General features: G+C 38.0%; 1 protein-coding gene across 1 annotated transcript in view; it reads right to left on the bottom strand.

Annotated features, from left to right (window-relative positions):
• Nucleotides 1-25894, bottom strand: part of LOC121638171 (hedgehog interacting protein) — a 34781-nt gene extending 8887 nt beyond the window's left edge. Inside the window, exons 1-11 of the mRNA XM_041982740.1 lie at nt 25143-25894; nt 21323-21515; nt 16260-16404; nt 13747-13948; nt 6993-7144; nt 5484-5657; nt 5220-5363; nt 4848-4966; nt 3272-3395; nt 1997-2142; nt 174-255 (exon numbers count right to left, since the gene is read on the bottom strand). Of these exons, the coding sequence (XP_041838674.1) occupies nt 174-255; nt 1997-2142; nt 3272-3395; nt 4848-4966; nt 5220-5363; nt 5484-5657; nt 6993-7144; nt 13747-13948; nt 16260-16404; nt 21323-21515; nt 25143-25409 (1748 nt within the window). The 5' untranslated portion in view covers nt 25410-25894. The remainder of the gene's footprint in view (nt 1-173; nt 256-1996; nt 2143-3271; nt 3396-4847; nt 4967-5219; nt 5364-5483; nt 5658-6992; nt 7145-13746; nt 13949-16259; nt 16405-21322; nt 21516-25142) is intronic.
• Between the last annotated feature and the right edge of the window lie 1428 nt (nt 25895-27322).

Genomic DNA, 27322 nt, shown 5'->3' with positions numbered 1-27322 from the left:
TTACAGTGAAGAGTGCCAGATCTAGAATTATATACCAGTAAACCAAGGCAATATAAATTGGGGGGTGGGATTAGTTTGCTGCTCTGTAAAAGGAAGTTCTGAAGTGTCACTTTTGTACTGAACAAAGATTAAATTACATAGCCCACAATTAACCAAATATTTCTTGACTGTACCTTTTAGGGTCTACCAATTTGTAGAGTTTCCCACTGTGTGACTGTGCCATGCTTTTACTGCTTGCTATAATATAGACTTCACCTGCAAAAAAAGAACAGCGATACGAAGAAGGGCCATTAGCATTATATGCATGAAACACTTCTGTTTGCAGTATACTCATACTATCCATTCATTAATTACATTAAAAGAAATAAGACAAGACAAGCAAACAACTAGATGAAACGAGGAGACATGAAGAGATAGATAATAAGTGTAGCTAAAGGCTTCTATATTGCTGCACTTGCCAAAAGGACTTTAGGATAGAGTTTAATAGGACAATTGGATACTCATGACTGGGAAACAGGCGGATAATTTAATGAGGAGCAAGCCTGCAAGAAAATTCCATAAGGGGACAAATTGTAAACATGTGTCTGAGGGGCCTACTTTGGGACACACAATTCTTGAACAGCTTGCAAAGCATGATCAAATGCAGGAGTCTTTAAATGCCTCATTAAATAATAACTCCAAAACCTGGCAATAACTTTGATCAAACGTTTTTAATGGCTGTGTGTGCGATAAATATCATGTGCTCATTTTAATTAGAAACACCAGAGGCGACAGTTAATAATTCTGCAACTATATGGTGGAGGTCCAACTGGTAAAAAAATAATGAATCATTAATCCATTTACCTCAGCTTACCCAACATGTACCATAATACTGCAGTTCCCCAGATCAATTGCAACCAGTCTCACTAGCAATGCAAAACAATGCCTTGTAGGTGGTTTTATTGATCCCTTACACTTACTGTGAGGTACCAATAGCTACGTTTACATGGAGCACTTTTAATCCAATCGACTGTCCAATCGGAATAAAAATGTGTCATGTAAACATCCGATCAGCCTCGATTGGAAAGAATTTTCTATCCGATGGAGAGAGGTGGTTTAAACTTTTTTACAATTGGATAAGCAGGAAAAAAATAACCATACAACCAAAACAACCTCATAAACAGTGAGTTTGTGTATGTCGTCTCTGCGCAAGCTCGAACCATATGGTGGTTATGTGTCTTCAGGAAAGACTTAAAAAATGGAGGCAGCAAAGGAGAACGGGACGTTTTTGTTAGAAACTAAAAGGGTTGGTCAAAAGGCTCTAAATAAAAAAAAAAAAAGAAAACACTTCTTTTTACAAACTAGAGGACACTGCGCATGTCAAAAGCGCTACGATCATATTAAATCTGTCTATCCTGTAAATACAACTGATGAGATCCAGTGTCCATGTAAACATGTCAGCTGGAATCTACAATCAGATGGATGAAATATTTGACCACGTAAACGTAGCTAATGCTATCTGATGGAAATAACAATTAACCCAGAGGGAAGTGTGGACTACTTAATAACCTTTTGGGAATGTGTGACTTAGATCAGAAGGTAACTGGTTTCATAGTGAGAGACCCTTTCCATTAGCTATGTGTTTTCAGGGTTTTCCCCCAGATTTTCAAGAGTAATTTTATTTATTACCTTGTGTCATAGTAAAACATCATAAATACTGAGATAAAACTTCAGACTGGAAAACTCTGCTCTTTGATATAAAATATCTGTGCCATTAAAAATATATTAAGTACAACTGATTGACACGACAATATTTTTATCAAAGTTTCAACATCCATCATTTGAATTCTTTAAACATGTAAGGATCCATGTTGTTAGTATGATGCCTTTATTAGCTTCAGAAAATATCTTGGACTTAAGATGAAAAGAATAAGGCAAGACAGATAATGCAGTGACAGCTAAATTTGACATCTGAGAAGATATAGCCTGTAAATTCCTTAACAACTGCCCTACTAACCTAGTTCATCTTCTCCAAAACCTAAGATGTGTCCAACAAGGACAGAGCTGCAGAAGCCAGTTGATCCCAGGCACAAAGCCTTTTCTTGCCAATGTTCGTCACTTGCTGATGTTGAAAATACAGATTTCTGAAGGATCCGCAGGTTACTAAGACAAAAAAAGAAGAGTCCATTATTGTGACTGTCAAATCTACAGCATAATCCATTACAGGTAATTCTTCACAGACTGTTTTACACACATGCTTTGTTTTTTTTTTAACAGTTACAAATTGTTAAGTGACAAAAAGTGCAACCCAAGCTACAGTTGATATCTGGAAACAAAGACAACTTTTACTTTTCATAATATGGTTCAACGACCCATCTTCCTTTTCCACTCCACAGCCCTGGTGTTATTTAAGACCTCAGCTTTTAGTTTCAAAATAAACATCATGCCGGAGCCTTTACTTAGCCACAACAATATGATCCCAAATTGTAATGAGACACTGAATTTACCGACCACACATTGTTTTAAACACAGTGCCAACTGCTGATGGTGTGTCTACACACTATTTACTTTCTTTGCTTACTCAAGCGTTAGCGTTTGACATCAGCAAAGTAGGATAAATTACAAACCAAAGAAAAGTGTGAAAAGCACAGGGCAGGATGTCTAATCTCCATTTACACTCAATGGACCATGCTACAGTGGTGACAGTAACACAAAACTTGTTTTCCCCCACGTGGATGGAAGTCTCTGTGTTTACAATGGCACATGTCTATGCAAGGGACAGATTTTTCACTATGAGAAGATAAGAAAAAGACCTCAGTAAGCCATAAATCAACTATACATCGTGTCAAGATAATGGATCTGTTAAAATTGTCAAGCTCTATGAGTTTTTGAGTTCTGTTTTTCCTGTTTCTCTGTAGTTTTCCCCTTTGTATATTTTGTTTTACTTTCTCCTTCCTGATGATTAGTACACCAGGTTTGATATGCTCATTTGTTTCACCTGCTCCCTATTAGTTCCTCGGTATCTTTATACCCCTTAGTTTCAGTTTTTGTTTGTCAGATCATCCGTTGTGTTTCCCTGGTGTTTGTTCTAAGGTCTGTTCTCAGAATTAAAGCTTTGCTCCTACATTCTGTCTGCCTCCTACCTCTGAGTCCTGCATTTGGGTCCACTTCCCTCTCAACTCATGACCAGAATGTCTTTCAAAAAATATTTATGCAGACTATATTATTGCATAACAATTAATAACTGAGTTGAAAAAAAAAACAAAACAAACAATTTCTTATTCATACTTACCCATTTTTATCACCAAACACATAACTGCCATAGAGTCTTCTAGACTGGCAGCCCCTGTAGATGAAGCCACCCACAGGTGGTGCACCTCCACTGGACTGCAGGTCATAGACAGATGGCTCATGTTCTATGACAAGACACAAAACTATAAGTCTACTTGAGGCACAACTGATAGAGCTACTGATTGTCATTCATCTCTAAAACAATCACTATAGTAACAAAAAAATGCACTGTTAGTATGACTAGAGAAATGTTCTACAGTTAAGATAATCTTTTCCTGCTCTTCTAACATGTACTGTAGGGGATTTACTCATTTACTCATACCTATTTACTGAACCGATTATTATGATATATTTATCTATCAAGTGTAGCTTTGGAATAATAAAACAAACTACAGTCACTTCATTTTGTCAGTATAACAGACAGAATAGCTGCCTGGCTCACTTCTTCTGTCTGGAAATGCCAGTATCGTTTTTTTAAATGTCTTTATAAAAACTGAAATAATTTGTTATAACTTTATTCAAAAGTGCAATACTGAAGCAATTTTCTTCATTTTTGTTATAGATTTTGCTGGTTTAGTAGACTACTTTAAATACATCTTGGCAACAGTTTAAATTTATGAAGCAAAGCTTGATGTTTTCATTTTACACCTGCAGTCATTTCAGGGTTTGGGTAACATGGTGAATCAGGCATTACACCAAGCAGGAGGTAGTCTGGGCTAGAAAGTAATTTGGAATGAGAGGCCACAGCTAAAAAAAAAAAAAAAAATCAGTAACCAAGGCAAAGCTAACTTTCCTGTTTTTTTTGTTTTGCTTTTGTCTTTTTGGTTTCTTTTTTGGTGAGAAGTAGCAGACTGAGCTCAGCGCTCAAGAAAAAACTGCTGTTACTGATTATTTTCTCAATGTGAGAAGAACTAGACCCTCAGCTGTGTTTTCAACAGTACTAAACTATCATCTACAGTTACTGTTGTTGACAGCTCTGACTCTATTTGTGGACAACATCTCACATTCCATTGGAATATCTTCACTCCACAAGGAAAGAATAATTCTGGATCACATAACTTTTACATTTAACCTCCAATAGCTATGTTTACATGAACAAATATTTCATCTATTCGATTGCAATCAGTCTGATCAGAGATTCCAGTTGGCATGTTTACATGGATGCTAGATAAAGTGATTCGATCAGTTGTATTTACATGGACAGATTTAATATGATTGTAAAGCTTTTGAAATCCTCAATACCTATTTGTTCTGAAGAAAAAACTCGATTTTTTTGTGAAATATTTTCAAAATGCTTAATAATCCTTAACTCTGCAGTTTCTAACAACGTTTTATCCGCTCACATAGCATAGCAGAAACAACATAAGGGTAAAAAGCTTTTGGAGAATTTAATGTATTTTCATTTCATACTTAAGATGTTGTGCCATCAAAGAAAAATCAGCTGAAAGTTGCACTCAGTTAGTGTTATCATGGTCTGTATTAACATTACAAAGCAATGAACTATTTCCAAACATGAAAAGTAAATATTATGACCATTTCTTTAAAAAAAAAAAAATCTCAAGAAGATCTTGACTCACCGTAATCCTTTCCCTTAGTAATTTCCAAAATTCTTCCAGCTGATGTGTTTTTACCACTGGCATCTGTACAGAGGATAACAAGACTCCCATTGTCGGTCTGAAGTCGATCCACTGCACATCTACAAAATACAGCAAGCCATAAACTAATGTACAACAAGCAAGTAATGTCTTCACATCAACATACCACAAGAAAGAAATTCTGCTCCTCAACAGTAAAACAATTACCATATGGTATATGAACAGCTGTAAAAATGTCGAACAGTCTAAGTAGCTGCTGTTTAAAGAATGAAACTATTTGTTTGGATTAAGAAATAATCTGCCAAGTTTCTTTGTGTGTTGCTGTTCAAAAGGCTTAACAGATGTTTTACTTACCTGCCTGGGTCATGTAATCCATGTGCAAAAATTTCAGGTGGCTGATTCGTGCTGTTGAAGTAGGGATTGTCCCGTGGTATGGAATAGGCTGATGTACAAATATCGGTGTCCACATCTACCCTTAGGACAGATCCTGTGAAATCACTACATTAAAACAAACACAAATAAAAAAATTATAATGGTAATAGCTATGACAAAATTCAATCCTGAGTCAGGCAAAAGAATACTAACCTCTATAAATGATATTTTGACCTTTGATCTTACCTGAGTCCATCCATTTCCTCCATATCATCCAGAGTGATCATGCCATCTCCCAGAATGATGTGCAACAGACCATCAGGGCTGAACAGAAGCTGACCTCCTAGGTGTTTCCTGTGCAGCTCTGCCACTTCCATTAGCACACGGACTGTCCTGGTGTCCACCTGGTTTGGGTTTTTCCTGAGGAAATCATGAATTACTGTTTTGTTAACATGGTGCAAAAATACTTAATGGTTACAGTGCTACAAAAAAGCGAATACCCACGAGGACTTTCTACAACATTCCTATAATCGAATGCTTTAGTATAGCATTGTATGAAACAACTGGCTTAGAACTGTTTACACTGGTGAAATTCAATATCATGTTTTAAAATTTGACATTTTTTAATGAATCTACATTCTGATTGTATGGATTTACTTTACAGAATAATTGCATTGGCTGTAAAAATTATACTGAGGCACGGATAAGAAATGCTGACAAACCAAAGTAAACCAAAAATTAAATATGTTTAAAAACTTCTAAAATATAGGGCAAAGGCAGTGAGAATGTACAACAGGTTTTGAAATGTTACACAATTTCTTGTGCAACAAGAGAATTTGGTTTAACAGCCCCAATGTGTCATGATATGTTATTTTGGGTAGTCCTAAATGTTTTTAAAAAAAAGAAATAGCTTACCAAAGATAAAAACAAAATCTCTTTAAGTACCCTCTAATACTTTTAAACTGTCATCTATCTGTTGGATCCACAAATTAAAGACTCAACTGTAGTCACCAAGACTGCATGCCAAGACATATAATTAAGATTAGCACATTAAGTCAAACATACAACTGTGTTTATGTAAATTAAAATGTGACACCTAAACATGTTCGTGAGAAAACATTGTTTTTTTAAACATAGGTCATTGTGAGAGGAACGTGGTGTACAGACACATGAAAAGGCAAAGCACTGCAATTATCTTAAGAGTGTTGCAGATGCTTTGCAAACCAAGGCTTACAGTTAGTTTGCTTAGAGGTATGGCCTATATTCTAAATCCCCATAAGTCAAAAATTCTTGTTTTTTGTTTTCTCAATGCATCTTTTTATAAATGCTCTGTATGTATTTTTTGTTGCCATGGCTGCTGGTAAAAACCAAGACCAGTGGACCTGAACTGTCAGTGATATATGGATCCAAGATTTTGTGATCACATAGTTTCAGTTTTTAATATTTATATTGTAATATACCTATCTTCAAAATAAGGTGCTTAACGAAAGTGTTGAAAGCAAGAATGTGTGACTTTCACCAACTTTCACATATTACTGCGAATGGCCAATAACTGCCTTGTGTGGTGTTTATGAACTGAATATGCCTTGAAACAATATAGATCCAATACGAAAGTTTTTCTTAAAGAAATGTGTGTTTATAACATATTAATCCAAAACTGTTAGAAGGGTAGTGTTGAGGCAGTCGAGGTGTTGATGCTCTTTCAAGCAGAGACAAATCTTTAAAGGTAGATTTGGCACACACTTTTCCCATTACCTTGAAACGGTGTATTCAACCACACGGAGAATGTGGTCGTGTGGTCCGATGGCCCACCGCTCTTGGTTGGTGGTGTAGGAGACGTAGAGCTTGCCATTCTTCTTGTAATTGGGGTGGAATGCCAGGCTTAGTAGACCCCTTTCATCTCCACCCTGCAGTCAGATGAAAAACACAAAAGATCCAGGAGTTAATTATGTCCCTGCTTGGCTTCTACTCAGCTGCATGGGGTTGGAATCACCCCCTCCTGGTCATCTTCATCATCACTAACATGCAAGCTCTACACATCCATCACCCTCTACTTCTTTTATTCTCCATCTTTTCTAATCCCCTTTTATATTTGTCCATCACTTTCCCTTTCACAGCCATGCTATTATCACATTCTTTTTTTTTTCCTGTTTATTGCTATTTCTCACCTTCACCAGCCTTTTTTAATTAACCGTTACCAGCCATTATAAAACATTTGACTCTGGGTTGAGCTCTACCTTCTCTACAACTATCCCGGCTTTGGAGAGCCTTTCCTGCAGCCTAGTTATGTGCTCTTGTCCTTAGGGTCAGGGGGCCCTGTGACGCCCAGACCCACCCGGTGGCCTCCATTGTGTGATGATTTGTGTGTGTAATCTTCGGGGGATATTCGTGAATGCTACGCTGAGTGGCTGAAAGAATTTATTAGCTCACTCAAAGTTCATAGTGAGCACAAAAGTCTGAGTGCTTCAGTCTGTGCTTTTTGCTCCCTGTCCCCTCACTCATTCCTGATTCACACAACATCCAAGCAAAATTCAAGACTTAGATGAGAGGGGGGAGGAAAGATAGAGTGGAGTTGGGGAGGGGGGGGACCTTAACAGGGAGGGAGCTGCCAACTCCCACTGTCTTGGCAACATGTTTAGAAAACATCTAAATTGCTTGTGTAATATGTAAACCTTTGTCTCACCCCGGAGGCAGCTTCATCAGTTGTCACTACTCTGGTGGTCTAGCCATCATAGTTAGCTATAATAATCAGCTATAGCATTTCATACCCCAGGCACAGCAAGCCAGGTCAGCCTTTTTATGTTGTATTCGACCTAACTGTTTCTTTTTGACAACAGAATGAACAGAATCCTAAGCTTAGGTGTGACAAATGGTTATGCAGTGGTCCCTATGTGAGTGCATCTTTCTAAAACAGCGGGATTCTTGTACTTACAATAGTTGTGTCCCCCCCCCCAATTTACAAAAACAGGGAGCAATATGTAAGGACTAGTATAGCTATCTGATCTTTAAGATATTCTCTGTCAAAATGTTAATTGAAATATAAGAAAAAATATCTGTTTGAACCAGTTCTGCATAGGCTTAGAAACACATGTCAAATCTGTGTACCAGATCTCTTAGTTCAGTATGGAATGCATTAGGCCTAGCTCAGTCAGCTACAGCAGTGACACAAGCCACATGTGGATAGAAAGAAGAAGGTACTCCAATTACAAGCAAGCATTAACACCAAAATGATAAGTCACAGAACTTCTATTAGCCTAAACATGTACTGAAATATGTTGACAAAGAAATCCACAACTCAAAAGACATCATACTTCTGTGACATACTGTGAACAATTTTAATTATCAGATCATTGAAGTAATATATTATAGTAGTATTTGGGATTTGTTGCAGAACAATGAAAGCTGGACAGCAGCCACAACTGAGGTGGCTCTACTTTGGTAAAATGTCAAAAAGTTTAATCTTGGGAAGAGAAGTCTTGAAATGCTGGATCCATATGATGGAAATGGAAATCCAGTGACCCACATCCCCAAAATAAACTTGGAATAGGAAGGGGGGCAAAGAGGCCTAGATCCGGAGCCAAGCAGGGGGGGACCACCAGGACACACAGTGGTTAAATGGGCTGAAACATTAGCTCCCTTGCTAATGACTAACTCCGCAGCAGCAGGCTAACAGCAGAGCTGGCATCAGCGCTGGAAGAAACACTGTCAGCAAGTCTCTGCTGCAGAACCAATCTGAAGAGATAGTTTGATCAAATGAAGACAAAATAAAAACCATAGTTTTCAGAGTACTGACTGTATTAAAGTTGCTGCCAAAGGTGCAGTAAATAAGATGTTCTTGGCATGGCTCAAAAATTGATATGGTAAAACAAGCTCATTGCAACAATTAACAATGTGCTGGTTTCTCATAATGACAGCTGTAAAATTCATTTTTAGGTTTTAGATTCTGAACTGAGCTTAGATTTATGAGTTTTGTTCTGCCTTGTACCCTATTTGTGCATTTAATTGTGATTCTGCACTGCATATTTATTCTATTTCTTATCCACAGTACATATACATGAAGATAATAAAAGATTCTCAGGATGAAACTGCTTCATGAAAAAAGATAGAACTGCAAGGACCCTTATTATCATGATGAAATCATTTTCTCAATTGTTTGTCAATGACAACAAACTTATTATATTGCCTGCCATCCCCAAACCTCTATCAAACCTTATCGGTGACAGGGACGTTTCATCTTTGGATGCATTTTTCCCTTAAACATCTTTGTCTTATTTATTACAGCCATCATTCTTTAGGCAGGGGTTGTGATTGAATTTCTCTTGAAGTTTTATCTCTTCATTTTTTTCCTAAACACCTGCCTCTACATTATTGTGTTGCCTCCAATTCTGTTCTCTGGGGGTTTGGTTTTGGTCTTGTGAAACCACTGGCATTATTCCACAGAAAGCAGAAAATGTGTGCGCAGGGATAAGGAGCGGTTGTTAACTCACAGCGCAGCACATTAAAGACTGTCTACATCTGAATGAGAGTGACACATACCACAAAACAATTTCTAGTTCTACAGAGGCATTTCTCTTTGAGCTCTAGTGACATGTCTTGGCGCATGCATTATTAACATGAACCTTTCGATCCTTTCCAGCTGGCCCATGGGCATTCCTCCAACAAAAGAAATTCCATGAACTGGCTAAAGCAAAAACATGTCTGCACCACACTCATTCAAAAAATAGCCAAAGCATGGAGGCAAACCATTTGCTTAGACTTGTTAAAGGCTATTTTTCATGCACTTACAGTCACACAGTACAACATCCACTGCAGTTATGACACCTGATAATCTGCTTAGATCTTTGGACCAGCTTAAATCTTCCCACCAACTAAGAACAGCATGTGATGTGATCATCTGAGCCAGACAGTTAACAGATAGAAAACTTTTCTGAGACATTTATAAGCTCTTCAGTTTCCACTAGCAGTTAACCCACTATCAAAGTAAGATCAGCTAAAGTGTAACCGCACCCCACTACAAGGCAAAATAAACAGCTAAGGTGAGTAAAGACACAAAATAGACAGAAAGAATAATATGCTTCAGCATGTGTGTTTACATAGTGAAACTTTTATTGGCTGCTAACTCACTTCGATTAGATAGGGTACATTATGTAAGGAGACTATCAGTCCTGAAGTGCTGAGCACAAATGTCCACATTTATAAACATATTATTTATGTCCCATAAGCAATTCACAAGTATCTTTTCTTAAGTTGTAGAGTGGAAGATGCTGTCAAGGTTATAGCTGAGGCTTGAAAAAGTTTACAAAAACAGAAAGAAAAAAATAAAAAGCTGCAAAGAATACAGAGGAACATAAATATATAAATACCACTTGTTGGCCTGCATTCTAAAACATTTGTTTTAAGATAAATTCCAAATAAGATCAATTGCACTGTATGTTCAGCATAAAACATTAGAGGAACTATTCCTGACTGCTTGCAAGGTGTAGCTTTAAAGCTAATTTCCATGCAGTGTGAAGACCCAGTTAAATAAGAAGCTAGTCCAAAACACAGGTGAAATTAGCACAAGCTGGGTGGAGAAGACAGCAGAATAAAGCATAAGAAGTTTTCTAAGGCATTTTATTCTTGTTAAGATGGCAGACTTGTCATCTTTTGTTTATGGGTGCATTAAATTAAAACGGAAATTCAGCCTTCATGTCTTACCCAAAGAAGTTAGACTAAAGCAAATGGGGATCCAGGTTTCTAATCTTCATTTTTTAGACTGGTGGTTTGCAAATTTGACCCCCCAAAAAACTGGATTTAGCATCTAAACTTACACTGGAGGCTAAAGATAAGATAAGATAATCTTTATTGATCCCACAATGGGGAAAGTTCACTGTTACCACAGCTCAAAAGGAGATAAAAACAAGAATTAAATGAAAAACAATTAGAAGAAAGAAACATTATATACACAATACAGTAAAAGTGCATAATTAGCTGTCAGTCATACTGTCCTGTGAATGTGGGTTACAGTGATGCAGTAGATTGTAATGCAGCATTATACAATCTAATTGCTGTGGGAATGAAAGACCTGCGGAAACGTTCCCTTTTGCACTTCGGGTGTAGTAGTCTATCACTGATGGACTCCTACCTGTTGCACCATATAATGTCAGCTGATCAGAATGGTTTTTTTTTTGTTGTTGTTTTTTTTATGTGTCTTCTCTCTTTGATATTCACAATTCCTGCACTTAAACTATGTTTCTTGGTATACAGGGCTGCAGCTGTCTTATAAGAGACCCACACCAATAATTTATATTGTATATAACCTAATTTATATAACATTATTCAAATGCAATCTAAACTGCAGTGCAGTTCAGACCAAGTAAACTTCCAGTTTTTCTCCACTCAATGAATTACACTGTTTAGCTGCAAAGCTTGTCTGAAGAGACTGATAACACTGAAGTTCACGCTTTACTTTGGTTTTCTGAGTTAAAAGATCTACAAGCAGCTTGGAAGCTCAAATTTGTTACCCATTTGTTTTTGACTTGGTTTGTTTTCAACTGACACCTGTCCATGGTGTACCCTGCCTCCAGTCTCCAGATAGTAGCTGGAAGAGCTTCCAGCCCCTCCACAATGCTGTACTAGAGTAAGTGTGTAAAGAAAACACATGTATAGATGGGATGTTATTGACTGAGCTCTGTTTCACTGTTGTTACACCTAGTGGTTTTCAATGGTCCTATATGATTTTTAAAGACAGATTAAGTATAAAATTCCAACAACTTACTAAAAAAAACAAAACAAAACAAACAAAAAAAAAACAACAAAAACATTATTTGTTCTATCAAATGTTACTGGGTTGAAGCAATTGATGAATTTTGTTTTTTATCTCAGAATTTCTATCTCAGATTAACAGCCTGCCTTTCATTTTCATGTTATCCAGCTCATTTGAGTGCTGCTGTTCCCTCTCTAGTTTGGTGAGACAAGGAGGAAAGAATTAGTCTGTTAGTATCTTGAGTTTACAAAAATAACAGAGAACTATGGCTTATGTGTACAAAAAGTTGACTAGAGTAAATATAAGGGCATTTGCCAATAAATTGTCTCTAATATGTAGAACCATTTTTTTAAGGGCTCAAATATTATAGAACAATCAACTAAAAGCTGGTTCATGGACATTTGTGGATTTTTGGACATTTGAAAGCTGTTGCTATGATCTTGATTGATAGAAGGAGCTCTTAGTTCAGGTTTAATGGGCCATCCTTAGGGTAGCATGTGTGAATGGTAAAGCTAAGATGGGCTGGAATGTAGAGACTGAATTTCAGAACACCCACAGTGCAGTCAAGAGTCCACACCGCTTTTAGACAGGATCGTTTCTGTACAGTATAACTTAATTGGTACCGGGGGATCTAGGGAAGGAGGGGGATAGAAAAGCAAGAGGAAACACAGAACATTACAATCAAAGCATGTGCGTGGGGCTGCTGATAAACTCACTATCTATCCTGTCTCTTGGGTGCCAGGGTTCCTCTCTGTGTATAAAGGTAGCTCCATCCTGTTGATGCTTTCAGTAAATACTTGAGCCCTCGTCTGGTTCTGTCCACCCTGAAGAACTGGAAGCCAATTCCAGTAGCCAACATCACAGAATAGGACTCCTGAGACCAGCAGGGGATTGAGCCACATCTAATTGTCATAATAGTCACTTTTTCTACAACCAGTTTGGATTGCATTATGATAAAAGAGCTGAGAAGAGCAGGAAGTGGATCCCATGGGGGGTAGTTGCATATGCATGTTGTGCTCCGTTTGACTCCTTGTAATCAAACGTCTTGTCAGTGGAGAAGCAAGGGGCATGTAAGATAAATAAACTGTGTCTGGGAGTGTGCCCCCCAAACATCCCAGCTATCTCATCTTCTTGTGCAATCTTAACATACTAAACAATTTTCAAATTCTAATTCTAAAATTATTATGGGTAAACAAATAAATCTCAAGCTTTTATCCTGAAGCAGAATCCTTAACGCCTTCTGTTTCTAGAGAACCAAATCCTCTTCAATTCTTGCCAAAGGACAGTTTCACTGTCTCAGATCTTTTAAAGGGCTTACTCTATCATTCCATGAAATTTCAAGGAGGCTACAGATACAAATAATTATCCTTTCCCAAACAAGCTTCATACCACAACACAAATTTCTTTACAATGCTTTGAGAGTGCAGTACATTAATATGTGCTCCAAACAGGAACATTAAATTATCATCATACGTAAAAAGAAAGAAGTAAGTTTTTTTTATTTTTAGTTAGTTTTTTTTTATTTTTAGTGTCTGAAAATGCTGAACGCCACATGAATTTGCCACAAAAGCTGCAAGATACAACCTTTTTCTGTTATTTCTTTTTGAAGTTGGGAAATATGCTGGCAGATGTAACCTTCCAGTCAACTGGCCACATGCATTTGCTTTTACTATTTGCATCTGGGCTGAAATGGCATATACATTTACATTTTAAAACTGTATCAGCAAACTGATAAATAAATTTTGAAGGCTAACATATTCCTACCTTCAGGCCACTCTGCACCAGCTTGTGGATGTCTAAGAAGGGCTCCTTGATGAGCTTGAGGTTATGGTCGAGTATCCTGACAATTCCTTCCTTCTCCAGGACAAAAAGCCGCTGAGAGCCATCACCACAGTGCACCACAGCAACCGGTTGTCTCAGGCCACTCAAAACCTCATGAGCACAGTAGCAGTTGTGTTTGTGTTTCCTGGGTAACAAGGTACATACAAAAGGTCAAAGAATGATGGTGGCACTCAGTAAAAAAAGGTAAGAAAAGCAAGTTAAAATTTCAAGAACAAATATTTGACAGGAGATTTAAAAAATAAACAACTTTTTTCTGACATACACCAGTTAGATATCACATTTTGATAAAGCTCAGTGGCATGATGCCAGTGTTATTGCTATCAGAGTTGTTTTCGTGTTATACATTTGGTGTTACACATTTGGTGAGGCATTGTCAGGCATATTGGATAATTTCCTATGTACCTCCATGTGTTAGTACTCCATGGCTGGCTTCTCTTGCTTTACTAGTTATTGTTCAGTTCTTTGTAGTAGTTCTGCACCATTAACAGCATAGCACACTCTTGTTCTGCAGTTTTCTAGGATATTTTGTTGCTTTGACACTACCTGCTAAGCTATTGGTTTATAAAGTTCATTACATCAGCTAGGCTGCTAGCTCTCCTGCTCTGTCTCCTGCTGTCATTTGCTCTGTGGGTTAGATGTTAACCTAGTCCTCTACATCCTTTAGTGATAATGGAACACATTGCTTGTAGCTTTGGAGGCAAGGCTCTGTGACTTGGAAGCTAGGATCTGCATTTCTGACAATAACCCAGTAACAGGCCCTCAAGTTGATCTGAAGCCTCCTAGTGTAAATAAGCAGCTCCCTCACAGCCGGGACCCCAGACCGGCTGAGTGATGAAAGCATAGTCCTAAACCTAAGCCCATAGTTCCTGATCACTCTTTCTCTATTCAGTGCATATCTGCTGAGGAAAAAATTCTGGTAACTGGCAGCTCCACAGTCAGAAATGTGACATTAGAGACTCCAGCAACCATAGTCAAAAGCATTCCAGAGGCCAGAGCAGGCGACATGGAATCCTATTTGAACCTGCTGGTGAAGGTTAAACATAAGTACAATAAGACTGTTATCGATGTTAGAGGTAATAACGAACTGGAGGTTAATGTTGCGTCAGTATGTAACTTTGCCAAAAAAATGTTGGACTAGTTATCTCTGGAGCCCTGCCAAATCTAGCCAGCGATTAAATGTTAAGTTGCATGTCCTCCTTCATCTGTTGGCTGTCTAGGTCCCAGACAGCCAACATACTTAGATTCTAGGTAGTGTCCAGCAAACAACATGGGCTACATAGATAATTTGCAAACTTCCTGGGGAAATTCTAGTCTTATTAGGAGAGGTGGCATCCAGCCCTCTGCATGGGGAGGCTCCCATAACTACAACCAGATTCATTTATTTGTCTATTTGTACATTGAAAACTTAGGGTTGAGACCAAGAGGCAAAGTTGTAGTCCTACACACTTTTCTGCAGCTTCCCACCTGCTGCCACCCTCCCAAAACCCCATAATGTCTGCCCCCCCAACCACATTAAGTGAATTAATAATAAATAAATAAAAAATAAAAAAGAAGTGGAGCAAATCATGGAAACTTTCCTTTTGGATCAGCTTCCAGCTGATTAGAGATAAGAGAAAAACACAATTTATAACACACTTTGTAACATAGTGATTGTCACAATTTAAACTAGCCTGAACTGTCAACAGTACCCTGTTCTAGGTCTCAATCATCCCTTGTACTCTTTCTATAGTAAGTAACACATGCCATCAGTTACCACAACCCCTTCCTCTGTGCACTGAGTACATGAGCATTTGATTACTGTATCTTAATTACAAAAAATAAGTTTATGGTCTCAAATAGAAACTTTCTCAATTTTTGTGAAAGAAAAAAAAAAAAAAAAAAAAAAAAAAACTCTCAGCAGATAAAGTGCAGAGACAACAAATGAGCTCTTTACCCTAAATGACAGAAGTTATTTAAGCAAAAATTGGTTGCTGCTATTCTGGTGTACATAACTTCCGGCCTTCTTGCCTCAGGGTAACCTGAGATGAAAGGCATACCTTGTGGACAAAAGGGCAAAGCCCTCTGTGATGTATAGACCTTAGAAGTGATGGAGACAAATAGAATGATGCAGGATAAGCATTTTCATTATGTTAGCAAAACTGAGCAAAAGCTTTAAAAGAGAAAATGCACATTTTTTTGTGAAAAGTATGGATCACGTCAAAATGGACCAGTTATCCCAGAATATTTTATAGAACCTGCACCTGCTTCGATAATAGTAATAAAAAAATCACAACTAAACACCTTAAAACTAAACTTACAGTACTGATTAAGTGTGTAATTTTGACATGATTAAAACTTTAACTAATGAAGTCGTTTAAAAATATATTAAGCTAATTTTCCATAAATTTCCATGTGTCTTAAGTTGGAAAAAATATGGTAAAAGTCCAACTACTAACCTGCTGATATCTTCTATTTTCTCATCTTCCAAATAGTTGGAATCTTGCCCAAAAGGCTGCCTTCGTAGAAAATCTGGAAAGCATAAACTGGCACTTCTCCTCCCATAGTACTGGCAGAACTCATCCACATCGGCTTGGAACAGTTCTAGCAAACACAACAGATACAGACATAGACATAAGCATTTATTGCTGATGCTGCATTTTTTTATGCTGCATAATTAAATAATGAAATATACTCTGCTTATGTAACTAGCTCAACCAAGAAAATCCAGCAAACATGGAATTATTTGTATGGTACTTATTTGTGCATGTCTGCAGTGTATGTGGGTTGACATGGCTGTGCAAAACCAGACAAAAGTTACAAGGAGGCAGATGAAGAGAGAAATAAAAAACGAGACATGCTTTTGTGTCGGGGAAACAAATCCTGAGTAAAAGAGCAAGTGAGGAGATGCTAGGCCAAACCAAAAAGATTACTGATCAGATGGGGATATGCTATGGGCTATGCATCTTTCAAAGAAGAAAGCCACTGCAGTTTTAGTTTGAATTTGCCTGCTCATCATTTTGATTTATGACATAATGATTGTGCAAAAGCCCTAATGGATTCCTGTGGAAAAAGGATCTGGTCCAAGAAAGTTTACTCAGTCTCACAGTGATCACTGATTGTATTTAATGACAGCCAATTGTGAAAACCAGCTAAGATGAACTAAGGTGATATATTCAATACATTTTTAAACTATAGTATATCTAGCAAAAAAAAAAACTGTCGCCCCAACATACGCTTTCCAGAGTTTCAGTATGCTCCTGAAAGGTGTGAGACAATGGATAAACTTTCCAAAGATTTTCCAAACAATCCTGGAACCAATACGTCCCTATGGCAGGGAAACAGGACAGATAAATATAATGTGACTTTTTCCGTCTGTCCCGCAACATTACTGGAATATTATGTGATAACTAAAAGAACAATTTTTTTTAACATAATGTTCGAACAGATTTTTTTTTGCCATGATTTTGATTATGGTTGATAATTACTGCTTTGCTAAACTGTGAGCAGTCATTTTACTTAAATATACACATATTGTTTCCGCATTCCCCACGAAATACTTTCATATTCTGCATTTTCATAGACACAAAATAAATCATCCACTTCTTTCATTCTTCAAACTGGCCTGAGTGTTTTGTGTTACTGGGATACACATGGTAACAGTATGTGAAATCAAATAATCAGTCTGTTAAATATGCCATGTCATTTGGAATAAACAAAATAGTTTTCAAGGTTACATATATTCATCTCTTAAATTAGCAAAACAAAGACAAGATGTTCTAAAATGCTGACAAAAGGTGATCTGCATAAACACAGCTGTCACACACAGTTATGCCTCCATCCAACACAATCACTCCTTATTCTCAAAAAAAAAAAAAAAAAAAAGTGGTCAGTGGGTCTCAGAGGCACTTTGCGACCTGAAAACAATCTTGACAGTATTGTTTCCTCTTGTCAATCCCTCTGAGGACAGAGGAGAGCAAATACACCAGTGGTAAAAACACAAACATGACTCTCCCTGTCCCTCTTTCATCTCCCTCTCCTGCCACACACCGCAAGAGCTGACCGCACCAAATACTGGAGGTGATAGGATATCCCCCTCAAACATCTAAACAAAACATGAAGATCAAACATGTAGAAACACACACATAGCTCTGGCTTTACCACCCACACTCTGTCTGCAGTTATCTTAACCATGCTGGTTGGGGATCTTTGGTGCAGGAAGAGGGAATGAGTGAAGGAAGATATAAGAGGAGAATGGAGAGGGTGGGAGGCCCATGAGGAAAAGTACGAGTCAAGGTAGTTAATATCTTCATGTAGAAACAGGGGCCAAGTACATGGCCTAATCAAGGGCCAGGAGGCACTTTCATGGGAGCATGACGACAGTTGTGGATGCTGTAAATGCTACTGTTTTTAATTTAAAACCTCTGGCTAGTCATTTTAAGTTTGCAAAAGTTAAACAATTACCATACCATATCACCTTTATTTATAAAGCACTTTAAAACAATCACAGATTAACAAAGTGCTGAACACAAGTAAAATCAAATAAATATCAATACAAATATAAAAATAAAAACAAAGACATGAGGCATTTGACAATTTTATAATTGTCACTGCAGGTTTGGGATAATTTTCAGTGTTGCTGTATCAGAAGACAATATTCCTATACACAATTTTTTTTACAAATATTCATAAATGCCATAACAGTTTAAACAAACAATGGATATAAATAAAAGAAATTCTGTTCTCAGTTATAAGATACAGTAAAACTAAACTGTATATTGCCAGTATGGCATGGGTTTGAGACTATGCCCCAACATTACTCCATCCATCACATAAAAAAGACAGAAAAGAGTAGGATTTAAAAGGGAAAAAAGACAGATAAAGAGAAGGGGAGAATGGGTATAAGAGGAAGAGAAACAGAGACAGAACTCTGTCCATATTCCTGGCTCCACAGTGCTAAAGTTATACTTCCATCTGGTTATCTTCCAAGGCAACCTGGGTGGCCCACCCAAAGTACTTGACATCTTGATGCACTTCAGCAGTTTTACATACACACAACCTTTGTAGAAAAATAAATGTGTCATTCGTCACCACATATGCTGATCTGTGGTCGGCTGAGGGGGGTGAGCAAGGAGTAGCAGAGCACGGAACAGAAGGAGGAGGGGTCCTTCTCTGGATTCCTCTCCTGAGCATTTCTGGTTCGACTCTCAACACAAGTCTGTCAATCCATGAGCAAGTAATGGAACTTCAGAAAAGAGTTCTTCATAGAATATCAGCAGTGGGTCTAAGAAGTCCCAATTGCCAGCCTCAATTGTAGTTTGAGTGATGTACTTTCTATGTGAGTGGGCTAGTAGACACAGTCAAGGATGTACTCGCATGGAATGTAGGTAATTGATATTCGACATTGATTTGCAGTATGTTATGTGGGTGGGTTGCAGACAAGTGTGTCTGTAACTAGTCTCTCTTTACAAATCTTTGCACATCTAAGCAGTGTGTGGCAACAGAGATCGGAAGAGAACTTGGCTAGAAGACAAACTGTAGCCAAAAAATGTTTGATCAAGCATGGTATTTACTGTAAAGTAACAGGTACCTGTGATCTTGTGTCCCTTCAAAGGAAATTCTTGTAAAGAGCAAACACTTTGGGGCTCAAGAACAGCATCAATGTGAGGCCACCATACACAAGAAAACCTTATGCATTTGTAAGTTTTTCCTTGTTCAGTGGATGTTGTCATCATAAAGTATAATTCTGCAACTCCAGCACATGAACTTTGAACGCACGGTATCCATCTGGAATTAAAAAGGCTTTCTTCTACAGACCATTACACAGTTACTATTAAAAGCCATGGACCTCATGCCGGATTGATTATGTTTGAAGAGTGAAACTATCTGTCACAAAAGACATTTTTAGTGTTTTTGTTGTTTTATTTTTATCTGTATAATGTAACGTTCAGTAAACGTGTCACGTTGAGGTGTAAGACCAACCAAAGTCGTACGTGATATTATCCTGTAGGTGGTAAAACATTTTGTATTTCCTTTTATTATGTCCTTCACATGGTCTTTATCTTTTTCTATAACCAAACAAAAAAAAAGTCCCACATGGATGACTTAATCTGTTTGTTTGGGGGGAATAACTCTTCCTCTAGCCATAGTGTCTTACACACCTCTTCTGTAACATACATGGAACCTAAAACAAAGCAACACAATTTGAGTGTTGCTCAAATGGAGCTGAGCTGATCTGCTGTTATGGTTCAAACATAATCATTTATAGAAAGTAAATGGTAAATGGTCTGTACTTATTTATTGCTTTACTGTACCTGAAACGATACCCAAAGCGCTTTACATTATACCTCTTATTCACCCTTTCACACACAAATTCACACACTGATGGCGGTAGCTGCCATGCAAGGCACTCAACCACGACCCATCAGGAGCAATTTGGGGTTCGGTGTCACATCGACATGAACTCTCCAGGCTAGGGTCAAACCGGCAAGACGACCATTCTACCCACTGGGCCACGCCGCCCCAAAGTAACTATATTAAGGCATCTTTACGATTAATAATTGTATTACTCTCTTCATTTTTTTTTAGGCTATTTGCACATACAAAGTTGTTTAACTTTAAGCAAGAAGTCCCATATTAAGTAAAAAAATAAATAAATATATTCATATATTAATAATAATAATAATAATAATTGTAGTTTTAATACTGCAATTAATTACAGAATTAAGTAATCGTGACATACCTACTAATCACCTATGTAGAGTATTCCCCTCCTCTCGCCTAATAGCAGCTAGGATAAGCTCCAGTCCCTCCATAACCCTGAACCGGATTAAGTACAGAAAATGGTTGAACAGGTAGGTGGGTTGGTGGGAGTATAGATGGATGGATGGATGGATGGATGGATGGATGGATGGATGGATGGATGGATGGATGGATGGATGCCTTTATAATGGATTTGCTTACAAAGCAAATAAAATTATTTTCTTTTCCTTATTAGTAAGTGTCTCTGTACATTACTACTACCTTCACAGTCATCAAAAATAGTTTAATTGCTATTTTTGCTGATAAAAAAAAGCTTTGAAAGACACAAATGAAGCACAAAAATAATTCTGTTCTTGCAAGCTCAAAAAATGATGGATCAGTCTGTAGTCTAATCATGCATTTGCATAGTGGAAATTTGGAAAATAACTTTACGGATACATTAAAATGCACTAGTAAGTTGGGGAGTGAGGTAGCGAGTGAACAGTAAGACAGTCTCAGCAACAAATGGAGGTGAGGTCAGATGAGGTAAGAGCTGGATAAATAAATATTCATAGACCAGATTACTGAAGCACCACTTATTGCATAAGCACAAAACTCTGCCAGGCCTACATAAGATCACTGTCACTAAGAAATGAAATCTACTGCGAATTTTAATGAATCACAATCACACGTTAGTGTCATTTTAAAAGTATCACACGAGCAAATAGAGCATAAAGTTTGCTTAGCTGCATTTACTGTGGTCCTCTATGCATGTAATTACCTGGTATGCGCCCCCTGCAGGTATAATAGAACTCGCGGCAGAAGTCCTGGCAGAGCCACGGAAGGTCTGGCTCCCTGTGTGGCATCCTATCCATGTCCAAGGAGTGGAACAACACCTGGGCATTGGGGGAGCAGCGAGCACACTTGATCTCCTCCAGGAGACGTCCACATTCTGTGTTGTTGGTGGAGAAAATCTGGGGGAGAGACCACACACAAAAAGACCCAATGCCTTATTAAAATGGTAGGCTGTTAACTTTTATTCCTTAATTTACACTGCATGCGCAATGTTTCTAGGATAAGCACACATTTAGCAACATCACCAAAGCAGAACATTACGACATAAGGACTGTGTAGATTCTACTTTAAATTGCCAAATCTTTATTTGAACAACTGGGCAGTTTAAAATGTTTTCCACTGAAATCAAAATACTTTGAAAACCAAATAGTGTACACTGTTGCCCATAAAGGTGGACTAATTCTGTTTTCAGAAACAACAGCACATTCATACTGCATTTAAATTCCAAGTCAGCACACCTCTGCTCTCATCAAACACATACAAAATGAGATATTCACATGCTGAAGTGACCACTAGTTCCGAGCCCCCAGCCTACATCACAACGTTTGGGACAATGTAATGGACTCCATATACAGTATACTGCACATGACTCATTCATGTGGTTTATTTTTGGATAGTTAAAGGAATGTTCATTAGCTGTGAACTCATTCAAGTTCTTGAACAGTAAAATTTAAATGAAGAAAAAAAAAAAAAGAGTCCAATCTAAATATGGGCCTCAAAGTCTAGCTCAGGGTTATTACGCAAAAAAGTAAACAAAGAGTAAATCCAAAAGAAATTAGCAGGATTATTTACATAACAAATTACCCATAATAAAACACAATGTAATCTGTTTTAGGTCAAGAGCAGTGTTGCTTGGGCAGGCAGGCAGGCTGGTAGTGTTTTGCTCTGTGTGAGGTCCATGTGTAAACACCAATTTAGTGATAGACAGGCACATCATTCCCACTCTGGTATCAACAAATTAGCAGTCTGTCGAAGCCAATTAAATCAGGGGACCCAAGGCTAACATATGGACACCTTACACTCCAGTTGCAGAACAAATTGCAACTGTGGAAAAGACTTTTTGTTTAGAGGCTGTGTGTAGCTGTGCTTATCCAACAGGTGTCAGAGTCCCTGACAAAAACCTGATGTTCTACCTACCTAAAATCATACTGAAACAGAATAAAACTCTCATCGGAGCAGGCAGTGTAAAGTACTAAAAGGAGGAGGTCAAAACAGTCTTGTTAATATTAATATCCACATACAATCTCCAATCTGAGTAACAATTTTATGAATAATTATTCATCAAACTATCAACGTTTTGTTCAAAAAGGGAGCTCCACACTGGCTATGACCCTGTATGTATGGTATGTCCCTCTGTCTCGGTGCTCTGCTCTCATGCCATGTAGTGCTGTGGGCATGCCTGCTCTCCTGTTCTAAATTGCCCATTGATTCTGTGTGCCATGGGCTGGCACAAGGTCCATGGAGAGTGGCATTTGTGTGCTTTCAGCCATGCCCTGTGTCCATATGTTGCTGGGATGGGCTCCAATGTTGCCATCATCCAAACCAGAACAAGTACACCTTTGTATGTTGTGTTTTGCTAAATCTCAGTGGGCATGTTCCTCAAAAACGGGGAAAAAATACCAATGAGGCTCAGAAAAAGTCAATAACATAGATTGAGGCTGTCTGACATAATATAATTGTGATGCATTTTAGGAAACTGGCTATAAAGCAGTAATTTTGAGCTTCATGTGGGAGAACAGCTGTTACAAGATCATTACTATGATCTGATTTGTATAATGGTTCGAAAAGCAAAACTGCCACCTCTGAGATATCAATACCAGTTCAGATATGTAGCAAATCTTTCAATAATCACAAAGTGAAATGTTACATGTTTGTTATTTGTGTAGGTGGACTTAAAGTGTCCATTTTTTAAGACATGCAGCACAACTTTTAATTTGACATACTTCAGCTGGAGGCTTCTTCATTGTCTATTCAATGTCATTTGTATAGTGTGGAAGTCTCACTGGTAATTTAAAACATTTGCAGAAAATGTTGAAATAGCATCTGTTCTAAGCCAAGCCATAGTTCCCTAAATCTAACCAAACAGAAAGACAGAGTAAAAACTGAGTAGAAAACAGTATGAAAATAATGTTCCCTGACATTGAAAAACTCTAATTCTCATCACACCTCTGGGTTCCAAGATGGGATTCTGTTATTCTCCAAAAAGGGAAACAACACATCTGTCATTTCTTTTCATACTGAAAAGAAAAGAATGAAAAGTCTCCTTAAGGACATAAATCAATAATTGTTACATTTTTTTACTGTACTGCAATATACAAGGTTTCACACTAAAAGTAAAACATTTTTGTTAAAAATAAGGAGGGGGGACGCACTTATTTAGATGCAAAGGATTAGCAACAGTTTATAACACTCATGATCAGAGACAGAGGAGATGGGGGGAGGGCTGAGGTAGGAAACACTAAGCTTTAACAAAACACTTGTCCTCAGGGAATAGGTGTAAGTTTGCTGGCAGGGGTATACAGTGAGGAACACACATCCTCTCAAAGGCATTAACACTTGGACAGGGCTGATGATGACCGAGGTAGAGTGGTGTTCTCCAGCTTCTCCTATTAGTGAAACCAACAAACACAATGGTGTTGTTTTTCTTTTGCCATAATCAGAAAGGGCTCCGTGTGTGGGCAGTGTAGTGGGGAGGAGAAGTCGAGTTCGTCCCATTCATTTCTCCTCTTTTACTTGACTTGAGCAAATTAAATTATGCAATATGGCTTTTTGTCGCAATACAAAGTGAGATACCACCCAGCCACTGAATTATTCGAAGAGTGCTTTACATGAGAATGGCCCGGTAAGGACCTAACCGAATCCGCTACAAGATTTTTTTTAATAACGATATTTAAAACCCCTGGCTAGACTTTATTTATTTAATTAAATATTTACCGTCAGAACTGAGAACCTAAGAAGCACAGAACATACAGCCAAACGGAACTTTTTTCTTTAACAGTGGTAAATAGAACATTTTACAATCCAAACTTTTTCATATATGGTTATGAGATTAACAATATTAAAACAAAGAAGCTCCAAGCTGTGACAAGGAAGAGGTACAATCGCAGTCCTACCTTTTCGAGTAAACGGTTCAACGGTTTAGCTAGTAGCCCTCTTTCCTGACAGTTGTAGCTGGCTGTTGCTGAATGTAACGTAAATCGGCGATTGATTGCCATGGTAACGCTGAAGCGCATTGGACATGCTTATTAGAATTGCACCAATGTGTGCAAAGCACCTGGTAAACAAAATCTGTGTTGGTAAGGAACACCAGAAGTGCTTTCAGGCTAGGTGTGCAAAAATAAATAAATAATAATAAAAATGCGTAAACCCTTCAGAGGAAAAACAGAAATCATAAGCAAAACCATGCAGACCATGTGAGTTGGTTTATCATAAGTTATTACAGAAAGAGCAACTGAAAACAAAAACAGTCCCTATGTGCAGACTTACTATGACTTATATGTTAGAAATGGAGATTTCACAAGGCGAAATACGTCGTCTAACACTGTTAAGAAAAACTATATGCCCCTGTGAGAATGTCAAACTTTTGAAATCGGAAGCATATCCCTGGGCAGCTTCCTCGTCCCCAAATTGTCAGTCGGTAATAATCAACATAATGACAATACTCAAGCGTTGTGCTGCGCCTCAGTGTTAAAATCCATTCTTTTCATCCGAGAAAACCCGACGTGGTGGATGGACTTTTAACTTACCCTGGCATCCCTGCGGTGAAGGATCTGATAGGCGGCTTTCCTGGTGGGACAGCAGGACACACGAGGGTACAACCTGTGGCAAACTTCTCCGCTGCTGCCGTCAAGCAACACTTTTCGCTCCCTTTTCTTCAGCCGCTTAGGCAGGCTTCCGTCGTAACATCTTCTCCTCCTGGAGGTCATTTCTCCCCTCTCTCCGAACTTTGCGTCCCCACATTCCCACACGTTGACCGCGATGGCCAAGACGAGCACAAATTGCAAATGCTTCATAGTTTCAAAAAAATATAAAATTAGAAAAGGAAAGTACAACCAAAATAAAAACAAGATATGCCCTCTTCTTTCAAAAGCACAGAAACCCTGACCTACAGTGCAGTTGTAAATTTATTCTGATATATTTGTCCAAGCAACTGAAACCGTTAACGAAACTGACAGAAATACTGTTCGTAAACGCAGGTGTCTTCAATTTCTACTATTGCTTTGAGGAAAGGTGTTGAAACTAATTTAACGTTGCTTCTGATTATATGGTTTAACTCGAAAATGGAAAAAAAATATATATTTAAATAAGAATAGAAAAGAAAAGCAACAGAATTTATCCTGAAGAACACAAAAAGTCAAAACTCAGAGAGCCTGACGTTCCTTTCAAACGTAATTCCTTTTGAGCACAGCAAGATAGTTTGTTCATGCACGGGACAAAACAACATAAGAATAAAAAAGTTGTCTCTCACTAAAGTCCTCAGAGCGCTCACATGTTTTCCCGTGCCCATTCCTCCTTCTTTTTAACCAGCGCGCGAGAAGAGGAGCGAGCACTGTGACGTATAACTTCGCGGGGGCGCGCGTGTGGCCACCGCGTCCACGTCGAGGTAAACGGTCACCTGGCAGAGCGCTGAAACAGAGTGTAGCCAGTGGGTGTCCCGCTACTGCTGACTTACTCAATCGACCGGAGAAGTGCATAAAATGAATATTTTTCGGTGTGGCCAATCGCTACAACATCTAAAACCTGCGATTTCAATTAAATCTTAGAATTTATACAACTAACAAAAGGAAAATAAAATAGTTACGATTCCTCTCCCATTTTAGTTAGAATATCTTTATTTCTCTGGGAGTAATGTAAACTTAATTTTCTGCATGTTTTTCTTTATTTCCTTATAGTTCTTTCTCTCTCTTTTTTTTTTTTAACTTGGAAGGCAATAGTTACTAAAAAAAAAAACTGTACAGTGTGGTTCATACATGACCACATCATTACCTATTGGCTACTTATAAGCTACTATTAACAACTCCTGGAGTCATAATTGCCGGTTTTGCCTCACCTAACAGTAATGTTATAGAATCTCGTGTCTCATAGCCTACATTTAGAGCTGCCTAGAAGTTTACATATGCTCTATTTCAACTATATGCAACACTTGAATAATTCTTAGAAGTTTATAAGTATATTTCATCACTTTAACAGGATCAATTGTACTAATTTCAAGTTTTCAATGGAAAAGAATGTTGTGCTAAAGGTACCTTTGCCTTACCAAATGGTTTGTGAATTTTTTTCATCACTTCTACATGTTATGATTTAGGTAAGGAAAGATACCAGAGCCAGTTTATAATATAATTTATGCATGTAGACTAATTTAGAATGATAATGCAGCTTTATGATTCTTTTAAAGAAGACTAATTTCATGGGAGTTTCAGCTCCTATTTCTGTAAGTGCAATTCTGGCCACAATGTAATGAGCTGTTTGATTTTTTTTTTATTTTACTTGTGTGTGTGTGTGTGTGTGGGTGTGTGTGTGTGATTCTGGCAGAAGAATCACAAAACTGGAAAAATGGCTGCAATGTGAATCAGTTGTTGACCAGCCCAGTCATTTGTTTCCATAAAGTACATTTTGAAAGGCATCTTAATTTGGCTCTTTTCATGATAATACCAAATGTGGGTTAATCCTTTTTTCATTCTCATCTTCACGAGAGTCACATGATAGCAATCCAAAGGAGAATGTCCGACCAAGGCAATTACTGGAGAAACAACAGCCTGCCCTTTTTTTGGAAACACAGAGAACCTGAAATTGGTTACATTAGCGGCACCTGTTCTTACTTGGGGGTCCACAGCACTCATCAGATTCCTGGCTCAGCTTATCTGCAGGAATCTGGAGCGGGTGGAATCCAGGAGGGGTTGGTTTGATTGTGGGCAATTATGGAAAT

The sequence above is a fragment of the Melanotaenia boesemani genome, chromosome 4, assembly GCF_017639745.1.
Source record: "Melanotaenia boesemani isolate fMelBoe1 chromosome 4, fMelBoe1.pri, whole genome shotgun sequence".
Lineage (NCBI taxonomy): Eukaryota > Metazoa > Chordata > Actinopteri > Atheriniformes > Melanotaeniidae > Melanotaenia > Melanotaenia boesemani.
The sequence above is the reverse complement of the archived record's forward strand: the minus strand, read 5'-3'. Positions and strand labels throughout refer to the sequence as shown.